Here is a 14990-nt window from a genome sequence, read left to right on the forward strand (position 1 = left end):
CCTCCCCAAGTGCTGGGATTACAGGCGTGAGCTGCCGCACCTGGCCCTTTATTGCTTTTTTAATTACAAAAAATAATCCATATCTACTGTTAAACATTCAGGCTATGTAAAAGTACATAAAATAAAAATGAAAGTGCTCCTCACCACCTGCCTCCCAACCCACTCTTCACAGATAAACACCCTTAAGTTTAGAGTGTGTCTCTTCAAACCCTTTTCTACTTGTATAACCACACGCACACAGCCCTCATGTCCACAGACACAGACACGGTTTGTGCATGTGTGTGTTTTTTCCACTGAACAGTGTGTTGTAACCACCTTCCCACGTCAGCATCTATGGCCTATTTCATTTCTTTCCGTCCTCCTAGTGTTCCACTGCATGGCTCTACATAACTAATTTAACCATTCACCTACTGAAGGATACTTGGGTTTTTCCAATTTTTCACTATATTTCACTCAAAGCTGTAATAAGATACAGATTCTTATAAATGGCCCAAATGGTATGTGTTTTAAAATTGATGACTGATACTCCAAAAGGTTGAACATCAATTCATATTCCTGCTAACAGTGCCCATTTCTATATTCAATATTTAATTTTGCCAACCTGGTAAGCAAAAAAGGGTACTATTTAAATTTGTATTTCTCATATTAAAAAGAGGTTAAGCACTTTTCATATTAAAAACCACATATATGATTTACAGTTAAAGCAACATCTGGAATTTGCTTTAAAATATTTGGAGGGTGGGAGAGTCAGGGAGGAAAGAATTTGAAACTGGATTCATGGGGTTCACTGCATGATTCTTACTTCATGTGTGTGCATACTTGAGTATTTCCATAATTGAAAGTTTAAAACACATATAGATACACTCTTTGGGTGTTTTAAAAACTTTTCAGAAGATGAAAACTAAAATGTATCAGCAGGATTCTAGCGGCTCTAAAGTCAATCTCTTCTTTCTAGCAGATAAGCTAAAAAGGATATTATTTTGCTAACCAGAATTGAGGTTCTCTTTAAAGACAGCTGTCACGTCGTCCCGCACACCCAGCATGGGGGAGTCCAGCATGGCAAGAAGCTCCCCGACATTTGCTTGTTGGGCCATTCTCTCGCTCGAAGGCGCTGTGCCAGCTCCAGGACGTGTGCTACAGGTTCTGAAGGTTCTTCATTGGGGCCACTACCAAACTGAGAAAAAGGAAGATGAACAGTCACTAAATGGCCCCATTTTTCTCCACAAAAAAAGAAAATACCTGCAAGACAAACTAATGCACGTGTTCAATGCAATGGAAAGTTTGGCCAGAATTCTCTGATTCAAACAGTGAGTACATTTAGCTGATAAAAGAAGATAAAGTGTATGAATAATTCTTTGGCGAGTTTATGAAGAGGTTTCTACAAAATATAACAATCAGAAAGAAACCTTAAAAACTGATACCAGTCACAGCAACTTAATGATAGGATCAAATCTAAGTTTTATTCCTACTTCTGATTCTACCTTGGGTTTTGGCTAAGACCACATTTATATTTCAAATTATTGATCTAAAAAGCAGACAGTCTTTTTTCAGCAAAAGAACTAAATACATACTATTTCCTTCTTGACAGTCTCATCAATGGCTAAGAGTTAGTACAGCTGGTTAGGTCACAAGTCTGTTAAGTCCAACATCTAGCATAAACTGGGGATCATTTCTCTGTTTTAGCATATACCTCTCATCTGAGACATCTAATTGCACACCCAAATGCCACTGGCTACAGGGAGGTATGCATAGATGGGATCATCAGGGCAAACCTTCAAAAACTCACCCTTCAAAACCCAAGCTCTCTATGGTAGTAGAGCAGCTGCTTTATCTTGATATACAAAAAGCAGCTCATTCCCAAGTGTAAGTATACACATTTACGATTTCTCCCCCACTTTGATCTCTGAGGCTGTATTTGTTAAAACAAGTAACAACAGTTACCATTCATAAGCACTGTACACCTTTTACAAACATCATTGTATATACTTCTAATATGACCACCATGTAATTGGCACTTTTGTCCCCATTGTACAGGGAGCAGAATGGAGATCAAGCCATTTATTCTGGGTCACAAAGCCAGCAAGAGGCAAAACCAGAGGAGAAAAACTGATATTGGAAGCTAGATATGCCTGACTCCAAAGCCCCAAGCCCTTAAGTGTCACACTAAGCTAACCTGTGGTTTTGATCATAACAGCAAGTCTGTGATGTGATGTGATCTGGTGTGAGCAGGTATCATCCTTATTTTACACATGGGGATATGCATGCCCAAAAAGGATAAAACTTCCTTTTCTTTCAGTAAGTGTAAGTAGCAGTTCTTAAGCTTCAATGTGCATCAAAACCACCTGGGATCCTTGCTAGAAATGCAATATCTGGGCCCCTTCCAAAACTGTATTTTGGGCTCAGGAATCTATATTTTAATAAGCACTCCAAGTAATTCTTAAAGTGAGACACAAATTATTTTTGAGAAACACTATGATAAAGAAAAATCCAACTAAAGAGTTAAGCTGAGGCCGGATGTAGTGGCTGAGGCCAGGCATGGTGGCTCACGCTTGTAATCCCAGCACAATGGGAGGCCGAGGCAGGCAGATCACCTAAGGTCAAGAGTTCGAGACCAACCTGGCCAACATGGTGAAGCCCCGTCTCTACTAAAAATACAAAAAGTAGCTGGTGTGGTGGCGTGTGCCTGTAGTCCCACCTACTCAGGAGGCTGAGGCAGGAGAATCACTTGAGCCTGGGAGACAGAGGTTGCAGTGAGTCAAGGTCATGCCACTGTACTCCAGCCTGGGCAACAAAGCAAGACTCTGCCTCAAAAAAAAAAAAAAAAAAAAAAAAGAGATAAGCTCCTTCTGCAAGAATGCCAAATTTAGATTAGCCATGACCCCAAAAACTGCCAGGTATTAACTTGCTATCATCTATATTCTTATTTAATTACAATCTTGTGACATTCACTGATTTTGGCTCTTAGTAAGTTAGAAGTTCATTTATCAGAAAAATCAATTAAAATGTCTAAATGCCTTTTTGATACCATGATATAGGAAGTTGCTGACTCATATCTATAAATAAAAATCTTACAAGTAAATCACATAGGAAGTTAATTTCAAAGGGCTCCAAAATGTGAGACCACCGTTGGTAAGATTCTACCGTAAAAGTTCAAAACCAAAAAGCGATTAGTATGGTATCAGGTACATATAAACACTCGCTGCATAGTACCTGTATATTATCACAAAAAATACCAGCAAAAATCTTTGGGCCACCACTTTCAAGATGACTTTTTAATGGCACACTTGTCTAGCTAACCCCCACATTGATTTCTGCTTCAGGTAAATCACAAATGATTCTCAATTAGTGACAAAGAATGTTGTTCATAAATTTAAAAGTATCTTGTCCCTAAGTTTGGTTTTGTTTCAATAAAATTGTTACTTACCTACTATTTGTCTAGGGAGACTCTGAGTTTGCCTTCTGTGTAGTCAGAAGACGATAATGTCATATCTGGTCCTCCAAATGCAGGCAGCCCCAGAGCCCGGAGTGACATGAGCTCAATTTTAAACAAAGATGGCGCCCATCCAGTCAACTTGGCGATAGTGTGGGCTAATCAGCTTGGGCCACCTAGCTTGTTTTTCCATTTGCAAAGTAAGGTTTTATTCTAAAACACATTAGAAACACGTTTTGGCAACAAGTTTTTCTCTCTGGTTCCAAAATCCTACTGTCGGCCGCGTTGGTGGTATAGTGGTGAGCATAGCTGCCTTCCAAAATTCTACTGTTTACCATAGTTTTTAATCTCCAGGAAAAATATAAACATTGGGTTTTATGTGAGATTCTTCGCATAAGTGGCTCAAGTTCAAGCATTTTTGATATTCTAAAAAGCCCTCCTAAGAGTTAAATCATAGCTTTTGGAATCAGTCCCACAACTAGAATATCTCCTTTTTAAGCACATTCAAACATTTGAGGGTCTACAGTAAGTGCAAGGTGTTAAGTAGGTAAAACAGATTTAGCCAGTGCAATGAAGAATTAAATGTTTTATAGCAGAAAAAAAGACACGGTTCAATACGCGCACAAAAAAGGGGAAGAAACCAGCCCTACATGGACTCAGTCAGGGGTGGTGGTAGTGGTGGATGAAGTGTACGCATGTTAAACACACTTTACAGCCTATAGAAGACTGGCTGAGAAAAGTCAATTAAAGATTAGCACCACAGATACAAGGAAGCATCAGTGTGTTAGCCACAAAAGTCTCTAGCCATAAGTCTCTTTTCCATTTTGGAAGTAACTCACCATAGAAAATAGCCATACAGGAGAAGTTAAAAGACAGCAACTGGGTGAATGGATTTCTGTATCCTACATGCTAAAGCAATACTCCATTCAGTTTAATATTATCTTTAGTGGCCACATACAGTGCACAGTACAGTGCTGTAGATGATGCTAGTCATATTCAGAGGGCATGACCTTCAAGGCCAATCTCCACTCCAAAATCCATCACTCTGCCATCTTCTGGATCTCAGTAAAAGGCACTACCATCAGTCTAAAGCAAACACCCAGGTGACTCCTTGACTCTTTCACCACCCCCACCACCACATCTAATCCATCAGCAAACCCTTTGCTATCACCTCAGTCGAAGCCCCCATCATCTCTCAGAGACAAGGGAGCAGCAGCCCCCCTCACTACTCTCCTTGCTTGAATTCATGCTACCCTACAAAATTCATTTGCCACCAAATAACCACAAGAGACATTGAGATATAAACATCAGAATCTCACTCCTCTGTTTAAAATCATCCAATGGCTTCCCATGGAATTAATAAGAGCCAATAACATTATGGAACTTATGAAACTCATGAGTAGCCTACGAGGCCTCACAAGATCCAGCCAGTTATTAACCTCCCAACCCCCCTCTGCCTCTTCATTCCTCTGCTCTAGTCCCAGTCTTCCCAAACACAGGAATACTGGTTCTTTCTTGCTCAAGGCCTTTGCACTTGCTGTTCCCTCTATGCATGAAACACTCTTCTCCCACATCCTTGCACAGCTGACGGTCTCGCAGATATCTGATGGGCCTCCCCTGACCACCCAATCTAAAGCAGCAGGGAGGTTCTCAGTCATCACTTTTCAATAAAAGATACTTTGTATTTCATGAGAAACCTTGAACTAAGTTTAAACTATACAACTAGCAACCAGATTTGATCCAACGATACTTATGATCTCAAAAAACATGGAAAGCAGGGATCTGCCAAAGTTCAGTTTCAGTCTCTATACTCAGCCAAAATCTGGTGGCTGTCTGGCTTTGGCTTTGGTGTTTTGTTTGTTTTTAATTGAGACAGAGTCTCACTCTGTCACTCAGGCTGCAGTGCAATGGCACAATCTTGGCCCACTGCAACCTCCATCTCCTGGGTTCAAGCGATTCTCCTGCCTCAGCCTCCCGAGTAGCTGAGATTATAGGCGCACACCACCATGCCTGGCTAATTTTTGTATTTTTCGTAGAGATGGGGTTTTACCATGTTGGCCAGGCTGGTCTCGAACTCCTGACCTCATGTGATCCTCCCACCTTGGCCTCCCAAAGTGCTGGGATTATGGGTGTGAGCCACCACACCTGGCCAAAAATGTCTTTAAAATGAGGACAAAAGTATAAACAAGAGTACCCCATGAAAAAAGAAAAATGCTATTAAAAGCTGGGGTTTTTTTGTTTCAAAATAAGAATAATTGCTAAAGGCGGCCAACAATTTTTAGTAATTGAAGAGTAAGGATCTTTGAGGCTTGCCAAGCTATGAATCCCAGGTACAAGGTTCCTTCCAGAAAACCATCTACCAGAAACTTTCCTGAATTCTGCTTTGTCCAAAAATGTTACCAATGATGCTGTGTGCCAGTTGAGACGATATTACACATGTGACATAGTGATCACAGGAGTAACCTAGCAGCCGGTAGTGCCCACAAAGTATTTTTCCTATATTAAAATTCCAAACTTTTAAAATCTGACTACTAAAATGCAATACAATTACTATCGTGAAAAATGTTTAATAAAATTTGAGATTTACTTTTGTATCCCAGAATTTACATTTTATGATGGTGATATTTAGCTTGGGGACCTCAATGATCTGAACACTTAACCATTTGACTTTGGGTTCAAATTCATATACAGTGGACTTCTAAAAAAGGAACAGTATGAAGTACACACAAAAACACTGAAAATGAAAAATCAAACTCAGAAAACTTTCCCTACTTGAGAACAATACTTAACTTTCGACAGTCTACAATTTGTATCAAGACCCTACTTATGAACCAATGTAGAGCTGTAAGACAAAAATCCCTACCTTATTTTACAATTCCTATGACAGAGGTGAGGCAGACAGTGACAGAATACACTAAATAGCAACCACTGAGCCTCGGCATGAGTCACAGAGCTGTCCATGTACAAAGACAGCAGACCAAGCACCTCCCGTCTTCCCTACACCCTTCCTATACACAGCTCTGTTGCGCTTGGCACTATTACTGCTAAACCAAAATTACAGTTCAGTGATCAGTTAAGTCACTAAGAGGAAATTCCATCCATGGAAATGCCGGCGCCTCAACATTTATGAAGGATATATTCTGAGACAGGATCATCCAATTCCTAAAAACTACTATAGCATATAATTTATCCCCCAAAATTAATTTAAAGCAACAGATATAGCCATGTTAAGATGCAAATGCTCACTCACCAGCTCAAGGGTTCTCAGCCCAGGATGGACATCAGAATCACCTGGAGAGCTTACAGAAACTCTGGAGCAGGTTAACTAAGGGATGGAATCCAGACATCACATTTGGTTTGTTTTTATAAACCCATGCAGATTTCTAAGGTGCAGCCAGGGTTAAGAACGTCTGCACTAGTTAAATGACTTGTGCCAGCACACAGGCTTTAATTGAATGAAGTGGTCACAACCAAACTTTGCTGCTAAACAGAGCTGAATTGAGTCCACTAAGTACCAGCTACACATCTTTAGGAAAATTGACATCTTTGAACCCAAATCCTCACCTGTAAAATGGGGCAACACCAAAAGCGTGGCGGTGAAGAAGAAAAGTAATGCATATAATGCACTTTGCACAGTGTCAGGCACTGAATACAAGCAACTAATAATCATCAGTAATGTGACTAATTACTTCATGCCATAGATGGTTCAGTTCCTGGCAAGTAGCTAAAACTGTAAATGTTAAATCCCTGAATGCACAACCATGGGCAAGATAATTCCCTCCCATCTTCCTCTAACCACTGGCCTGGTTATAGCTTACCTGTTCTAGGGACAACTGGTACTTCAGTTTCCAGTGCTGTCAACCTGGTGTCTTTCATGGTCACTGAAGGAAGAAAACATATGTACAATGAAGCAAAATCCCAGATGTAATCAGAAGCGGGTTAGGGGTTCATCTGGCACAAGCTTCTTCCTCCTCTATCCCTGACAGGTGGCCACCACGTTTCCACTGGAATGAACACTCATAATCATTGGAAGCACGTGCCTCTCCCCGTCTACATTTCTGAACAGCTGGTTGCTGGAAAATTCTTTATATTGTGCTGAACTTGTAATCTCTGTCTTTTGTTAATGTCTGTTAGAGTTATAAATGAATGGGCAGGATAGGCCCTAGAATTAGAGAGTTCCGGGTTAACATCCAAGCTCCGCAACTTATTAGCTGTGTAACATTTAGCTATTTATCTTAAGTCTCCAATGTCTAACTGTAAGTTACCTCGTCTGTAAAGTTAGAATAATGATGGCATCAAGCTCACAAGGCTTGTGGGGATTACATGAGATGATGCATCCTATTGCCCTCGGCACAGCACGGGGCACACCGAAGTTACTGCAGGAGCCATGTGAGGCAGGTCCAGGACAGTGAGAGGCACAAAGCACTGAGTCGACCTGCAGGGCCTCACCGCCTGCCACTGTCCCCACAGTCCTCACCCCTCCCCAACCCTCCCCACCACCTTGACTCACTGGCCTTTCAGTTCCTTGGCCAAGCCACATGCTCCCCATTCCTGAGCCTAAGAGAGTCTACCTTTGGCTCCTCCTAAACTCACTCTTCATCCTTAAAATCTCAGCTTAAATGCTCACTTCCTCAGAGAAGCCCTCCTAGGCCTCTACTTGCCTCCCACTTCCACCTTCCAGACTAGGTCAGGTCCCCTGTTATACTCCTGCAGCCTATATTTCTTGTGTCACTTACCACAACCCAATTAAATAAGCTTGATTAATTACTGAACATGTCTCCTTCACCAGAAGTTATATCCAGGGAGAGACGGCAGCTTACTCAGTACTGTATTTCAAGCAGCTACTATGCTGTCTGGCACTTCTTGATTGAATGACTAGAAGTTAAAATCTTTCTTTTCTTTTCTTTTTCTTTCTTCCTTTTCTTTCTCTCTTTCTCTCTTTCTTTTTTAGAGACAGGATCTCACTCTTAGGCTAGAGTACAGTGGAGCCATCATAGCTCACTGCAACCTCAAACTCCTAGGCTCAAGTGATCCTCCCACCTCAGCCTCCCGAGTAGCTAGGAATACAGACGCACTCCACCAGGCCCAACTAAGTGGTTTCTTTTAGTTTTAAAGATGGGGTCTCACTATGTTGCCCAGGCTGTTCCCAAACTCCTAGCCTCATGCAATCCTCCCACCAAGGCCTCCCAAGGTGCTAGTATTACAGACGTGAGCCACTGCACCTGGCCAGTGTTTCTTAAATAAATGTGCAAAGCCTAATTCTGCCTTCAGGCAGCATGACTTAAGTTTACTACAAAAGAGACATAAAATATTTGTGAACAGCTATCATTTTTCTATTTTCTTCCCCCTTTTACCCTACTTTCTGTCCAAATTAACTTGTATTAAATATCCATGCTAAATGAGTATATATAAATACATTTTTGTTTGCTTTTAAAATATGGGTCCTTCAAACTATATTTAGGTACAATCTAATCACTAGATTGTAAACTCCATGAGGACAGGAACCATCTGGGACACCTAGGGCCTATCCTGGCACCTGGCACACAAGAGGCAAACACACCCTGCTCAGATAAGGTAAGATTTAATCAGCTTCTTTGGCAGCCATTCCAGAGTTGAATAGAGTATGAAAGCTGAGCCTCATATACTATGGACACCTAATTACCCTAAACATGGAAAAAACTTGAACCAAGTTCTTAAATGTATGACCATGGCCAAAGTCAAACTAGTGGACTGAGGAACTCTCTAACAATTAAAATCACTTGTTCCAGATGACAGGGTAATTATATTTCCACGTGGAACACATTCCAGACATTAAACTCCACTGGTCTCTTCAGTGGCACCTGCAAGCCTGTGAACAGTGCTGCAGGCAGGCTGGCCCTCCAGAAAAGAGGGATCATACCATTCTGACAGGGAGTGCTTGCCTGGCCACACTCACTGCAAGTCACAGGGCTTGAATTAAAGTGCAGGAGCCCAGGCCAGGTGTGGTGGCTCACGCCTGTAATCCCAGCACTTTGGGAGGCCAAGGTGGGCGGATCACCTGGGGTCGGGAGTTTGAGACCAACCTAACCAACATGGAGAAACCCCATCTCTACTAAAAATACAAAACTAGCCAGGCGTGGTGGCACATGCCTGTAATCCCAGCTACTCGGGAGGCTAAGGCAGGAGAATCACTTGAACCCAGGAGGTGGAGGTTGCAATGAGTCAAGATCGTGCCACTGCACTCCAGCCTGGGCAACAAGAGCAAAACTCCATCTCAAAATAAATAGATAAATAAATAAAGTGCAAGAGCCTCTAATCTTAAAATCAGAATCTTAAAATAAGCAGTTAGTCCAGTGAGTCATATAGACTTCCTCTTGCGACTAATCCCGGTGGACATTTTACCTGAAAAGAAATATCTAAGGCAAGGGTAAAATTAGGATCTACACCAGATGAGATCCTGTAGACTGCCCAGCCACAACCCATCCTACATAAAGGCCCTACTCTAGGAAAGCAGAGTGGTTTTGTTGTTGGTGGTTGGTTTTTTTGTTTTGTTTTTTGAGATAGAGCCCTGCTCTGTCGCTCAGGCTGGAGTTCAGTGGCCTAATCATGACTCACGGTTCACTGCGACCTTCGCCTCCCAGGCTCAAGCAATCATCCCACCTCAACCTCCCAAGTAGCTGGGAATACAGGCACGCACCACCATGCCCAACTAATTTTTGTATTTTTTTGTAGAGATGGGGTCTCCCTAAGTCACCCAGGCTGGTCTAGAACTCCTGGACTCAAGTGATCCATCCACCTTGGCCTCCCATAGTGCTGGGGTTACAGGCGTGAGCCCCCACCCCCTGCCAAGCAGAGTGTTTTTGTCCAATGCTCAGTGTTAAGACTTTTAATTTCTTTATTACTGCACTAAAAATGATAATGGTACTAAATTGGTAGCAATTTTATGTTGGTATGTCAAAGGCTACCTACTATTCTACTCTTATTTATATTTTTAAGTGTTTATTGACTTATTCATTTGTATTTCAATCCTGTCCTATGGGGGTACTACAAGGCATAATCACTCTGGTCAGTAAAGTGAGATGTGATCTGTGAACCTCCTGAGGGGAAGGGAGGAATGCAGATGGAAACACCTGGCAGAGCAGAACACCAGTGTCAATCCACGTCCTTATCTTCGAAAGCCAAATTTAAAAAGAAACCTGCCTCCAGATCTAGACTTTTTTCCCTTTCATATTTGACCCAAAAGTTGTGTTCTCACTTATGTTCATCATTATAACTTCACTTCTATAAGCAATCTTTCTGAATAAAATGTAGGTTTGAGAAAGAAGATAAGGGCTGTGTGTTTAAGTATTTTGAGATGAAACAGAAGGCACATAGATCAATCTGTTTTCACTGTTCATCTTAACTAATATCATTCTTTAGGTGTTTACAGACGGATGGCTTATATGCCTAGGATTACACATGAACTCTAGCCTAACAGCCATGGACAGCTGTCATTAGCAGGACCTGTACGCCATTTTTTTCACATATCTCTGCCCTAGCCAAGATGCATTATGAGCTGTGAGAGAGCCAAGAGTACACACATACCTTTTGAAAATACTAGTGGCAGATACCTAAGATGTCTTTAGAATGGATTTATCTGAAATTACAGGTGAATATTCGAATTTTTCAAAAACAAGTGCTGTGATATGTGGCCTAGACACTACCCTCTACGACTCCTCAGGACTGTATGTAACATAAAATAGGTGACCGCATATCAATTTGCCTAAGATAATTTTGTACACATTTGTCTATGATGTAAAAATGTACTGCATGTGTAAATGAAGGCAGATGTCTCTTCACTATAACTTGTTTCCTATATTCAATTTTTTATCCATAAAAATTCAAGGACAATTCAGACACAGGTCCAGGCATGGATAGACTATTTTATTATCAGGTACAGTTAGATAGAGCAGAAATGTTACACTGTTAGGTTAATGTTCTGCTCTAGCTCAGGAACTCTCAGGTGACTTCTTAGGGTAATATTCTATCAAGTGAACCAAGACGCCTTCAGCACAAATGCATCTAAAAAGGGTAAGATACTTGCTCCCATTCTCTCTTCCTATCAGTGCCTAGAAGGAAGGAAAAAAGGGTAGGAAATAACTACTTACTATGTGAGAGTAAAACAGCTGATGGTAAAACCTGCCAACATGTGTAGTCATGTGTGATTGAAAAGGTCTTAGTAGTTGGAGTCCCTCTCAAGGACAAACTGGGGCAGGAGAGCTCCAACTTGCCAGATTCTCCATTCAGAATTTCTGCCGTTAGGGGCCTTGATGGACGGTTTGCTAAAGCTTATAGCCTATCCCAAAGGTGAAGAATCTTCTAGTAACTTGAGTGTAAGGCCAGAGCTTAATTTTGGTAAGGCGTATCTCTTCAATAAATAATGCTTATGTTTTGACTTTCTATTAACATGAACAACATTATTTACTAAGATAATACAGGCCAAACAGATACCACGTATATTTCAAAAAGACACTACGCAGAGCTTCTCCTAAAAGAGATATAAGCAAACTGTGAGATATCTTTAGGTTTCAGGTTTATAGGACCAAAATAGAAGTATTCTAGGGAAGAAGGGTATAGTTTGATAGTCTAGGGCAGTGGTTCTCAAAATGTGGTCCTGGCACCACGAGCAGGAGCCTGGGTACTTGTTAGAAATGTAAATTCTCAGGCCTTTCACCAGATCTCGGAATTGGATGCTTTGGGGTGGGGTCTTCTAGGTAATTCTGATGTCCACTAAAGGTTCAGAACCACTGGTCTAGGAAAAAGAAGGATGAAGGTAAAAAGCATTCATTCATTAATATACCTCCTTTGAGGTTCAAAACGAAAAAAATATATAGAGTGCATAAACCTTGGGAAAAAGGCCCAGTGGAATTCTGCCAGGTGCTAAAGGTACCAGCACAGACCGAATGCCAAGCCTGACAAGCACGTAGCAGGTTACATACCTGGGTACACTACAGAAATTTAACAAAGTAATTTATAACCCAGACAGTATATAAGGCCACCTTCTGACTTGGGCCTTTCCTGACTACTAGTTAAAAAAAAAAAAAAAATGTTTTTTAATAAAGCCTAAGTCCATTTTTAGAGCGGTAATCTATCTAAAATGATCAGCTGGGTTTCAAGCTGGGTCCATAAAGTACCTGAAGCCATATCCAAAATCCCATGTCTGTATGAATTTTTTTGGTGATGATGGGACATAAAGGGTAGAAGAGAAATTTGGTCCATAGCTTCCCACAGATTTTCAAAGGGCAACTGAGTCCACACACCTTCCCACCACCACCAAAGTTAAGAACCACTGACCTGACCTGTGAGTTAATTTATGAGGTCAGCAGATGAAGCAGTTTATCACAGTGGAAGACTAAATGCTTGGGCTGTGGAGTCAACCAAAAAGGTTCATATCCCAGCTCAGCCACCGAGTAAGTGACTATAGGCAACTTACTCTAAGCCTGTTTCCTCTTCCTATCCTGCCTCTTGAGGCTGTAAGAAGTTAATGGGGTATCAGACATGTAAAATACCACAGTGCTTGGCACATGAGTACTCAAAAAATATAAACTTTATTATAACAATATTACTACTTCACAAAAATGGATTGCTGGGTACATAATGCTTAGCAGTCTATCCATTTAACAACTGGTATTTGAAACATTGATACAACCATTGTATAACTTAAAATTGATACAGTTAAAGTTTGTTACTATGCTCTGTGAACTACTCAAAGTAGCAGAGTCTTAATGATTGCAGACATTAAGGTCACTGCCTCTGTTCTTCCTACAGCTCCCCTCTGTGTCTTCCATCACATCACCAACAGAAGGGCAAACCTGTCCTTTGTTACTCCAACACTTCTGGGCCTCTACTGCCATCATATTTACTTAAGAGAGTGACCTGTGAGTTGTAGGGCAGTAACTACTATGCTTTATTTTGGACTAAAGCATGGTTTTTAAGACATTTTACTTATTAGATGTAAATCTGAATTCATTCAACCGTAAAAAGTATTGTTATCTTTTGCTGATTCCATGTTCATAATAAAAGTTAGCACTGAACGAGAGAAAGGACAAGAAGAAACTGACAAGGTCCTGAGACAGTGTATTTTATACACAGTATATAAAATTTGCATTTTTATTCTCTCCCATGAAAACAGACATAAAGTTACTAATTTCTAGCAACTACAGGCTTAAAAAGTAAACCAGAGAAAGAATAATCTCAAACTGCTGACAGTTTACCTCTTTCAGATGAATTTAAATGGAGAATGCGTATTTCATGCTACCCAAATTATATTAGTTACCAGTTCATGATGTGAGGTTAAAAAAAACAAACTCAGTGTTTGAGTGTATAGTACATATACACATTTCAAGCAAACAGCCACAGATTTTAATGCTATTAAGTACACTTTTCTTTCACGCCTTCAGCTACTTAAATGACAAAACCAATGCAAAGACTAACCTTTCAGAGATTTATAATATGGGAAACTTATAGGGAATTACCTTTTTAAAAAGTATTATGATGTAAAGGAAAGGATAAACGATAAACAGATCTTCACCCAACAGGGTAGGCTCAAAGTCACCAATTTACTTGGTTTTTATAAAACCATTAACACGTTGACTCAATCGATTTAGTCAGAATGTTTAAATGACACCCCAAAGGACTTTAAATCACAGAAATGTAGGCCTAGAAATACTCATTAATTTACATTCCAACTTTTACTTCACAGATGAAGACACTGAGGCTCACAGAACTTAAGTGACCCACTGAAGGTCAAAAGCTATCTGACTCTTTAGAAAAGCCTGAAATGGTTGAGATATTGCTATATTTGGCTCATCGGCATTCAAGAATATCCAATTAATTCCAGGAAAAGCTAATTTTAGTTCACTATGGCCCTGGAACCCAGAAATAAACATACCTGTAGCCTAACAAACTTCAAATGAAGACAGAGCTATAAGAACAAGTCAGCTCTAATTCAGAGCCCAAAATTCACCCACCACTACACAAATAAAAAGCTACAAGCTATTTTAAGAAATACCTCTGTGATAAATAATAAATGAAAATAGCCAGATTGATACTTGAAGCCAGTGGTCCTCAACCTCTGGTGCACATAAGAATCAGTCTTCTTCCAAAATATATATACAAGGTGTCCGAATATGTAGGTCTACCTAGTATAGTGCCAAATATCTGTACATCAAGGTTCTCATGAGCACTAGGGTTTCAGATCTCGTTTCCAGCAAGTTCATTATTCTGCAAACATTACACATAGAGGTATATATTAGATTTGCCCTAGTAAGACTGTTAAGTTTCATCTCACGAATGAAACCAGGCATGCACAGAAGGCATCATATTACACCACAACAGTAGCAGTATCAGTTTTTACTCTTAACCCAGTGAGGAAGAGGACAACTGAGTCACAGGACCTGAAGCACTCTAATTTTATGGAAACAAGAAGGCTGGTAGCCACCTGCTTTCTAACCAGGAATTTAGGAACGTACCAAGTGTTTATGACACCAGGAAATGCATGCAGCAGAGAAAGTTTACATCATCTGTCCTTCTAGGCACGTGA

At 40.6% G+C, this 14990-nt stretch overlaps 1 protein-coding gene across 19 annotated transcripts in view; it reads right to left on the bottom strand.

The window, feature by feature from the left end:
* The window catches only part of TSC1 (TSC complex subunit 1), a 56165-nt gene that overhangs the window by 38649 nt on the left and 2526 nt on the right, over positions 1-14990 (bottom strand). For 8 of the 19 annotated variants that reach the window (XM_019033059.4, XM_019033056.3, XM_004048779.5 and 5 more), the window contains exons 2-3: positions 7249-7311; positions 989-1174 (exon numbers count right to left, since the gene is read on the bottom strand). In XM_019033059.4, coding sequence (XP_018888604.3) covers positions 989-1094 — 106 coding nt within the window. In that variant the 5' untranslated portion in view covers positions 1095-1174; positions 7249-7311. Of the gene's footprint in view, positions 1-988; positions 1175-3424; positions 3644-6680; positions 6756-7248; positions 7312-14990 lie in introns of all 19 variants that reach the window. The other 11 variants (XM_055351423.2, XM_019033057.3, XM_055351424.2 and 8 more) reach the window with 3 other exon arrangements.

The sequence above is a fragment of the Gorilla gorilla genome, chromosome 13 (genome assembly GCF_029281585.2).
Source record: "Gorilla gorilla gorilla isolate KB3781 chromosome 13, NHGRI_mGorGor1-v2.1_pri, whole genome shotgun sequence".
Taxonomy (NCBI): Eukaryota; Metazoa; Chordata; class Mammalia; order Primates; family Hominidae; genus Gorilla; species Gorilla gorilla.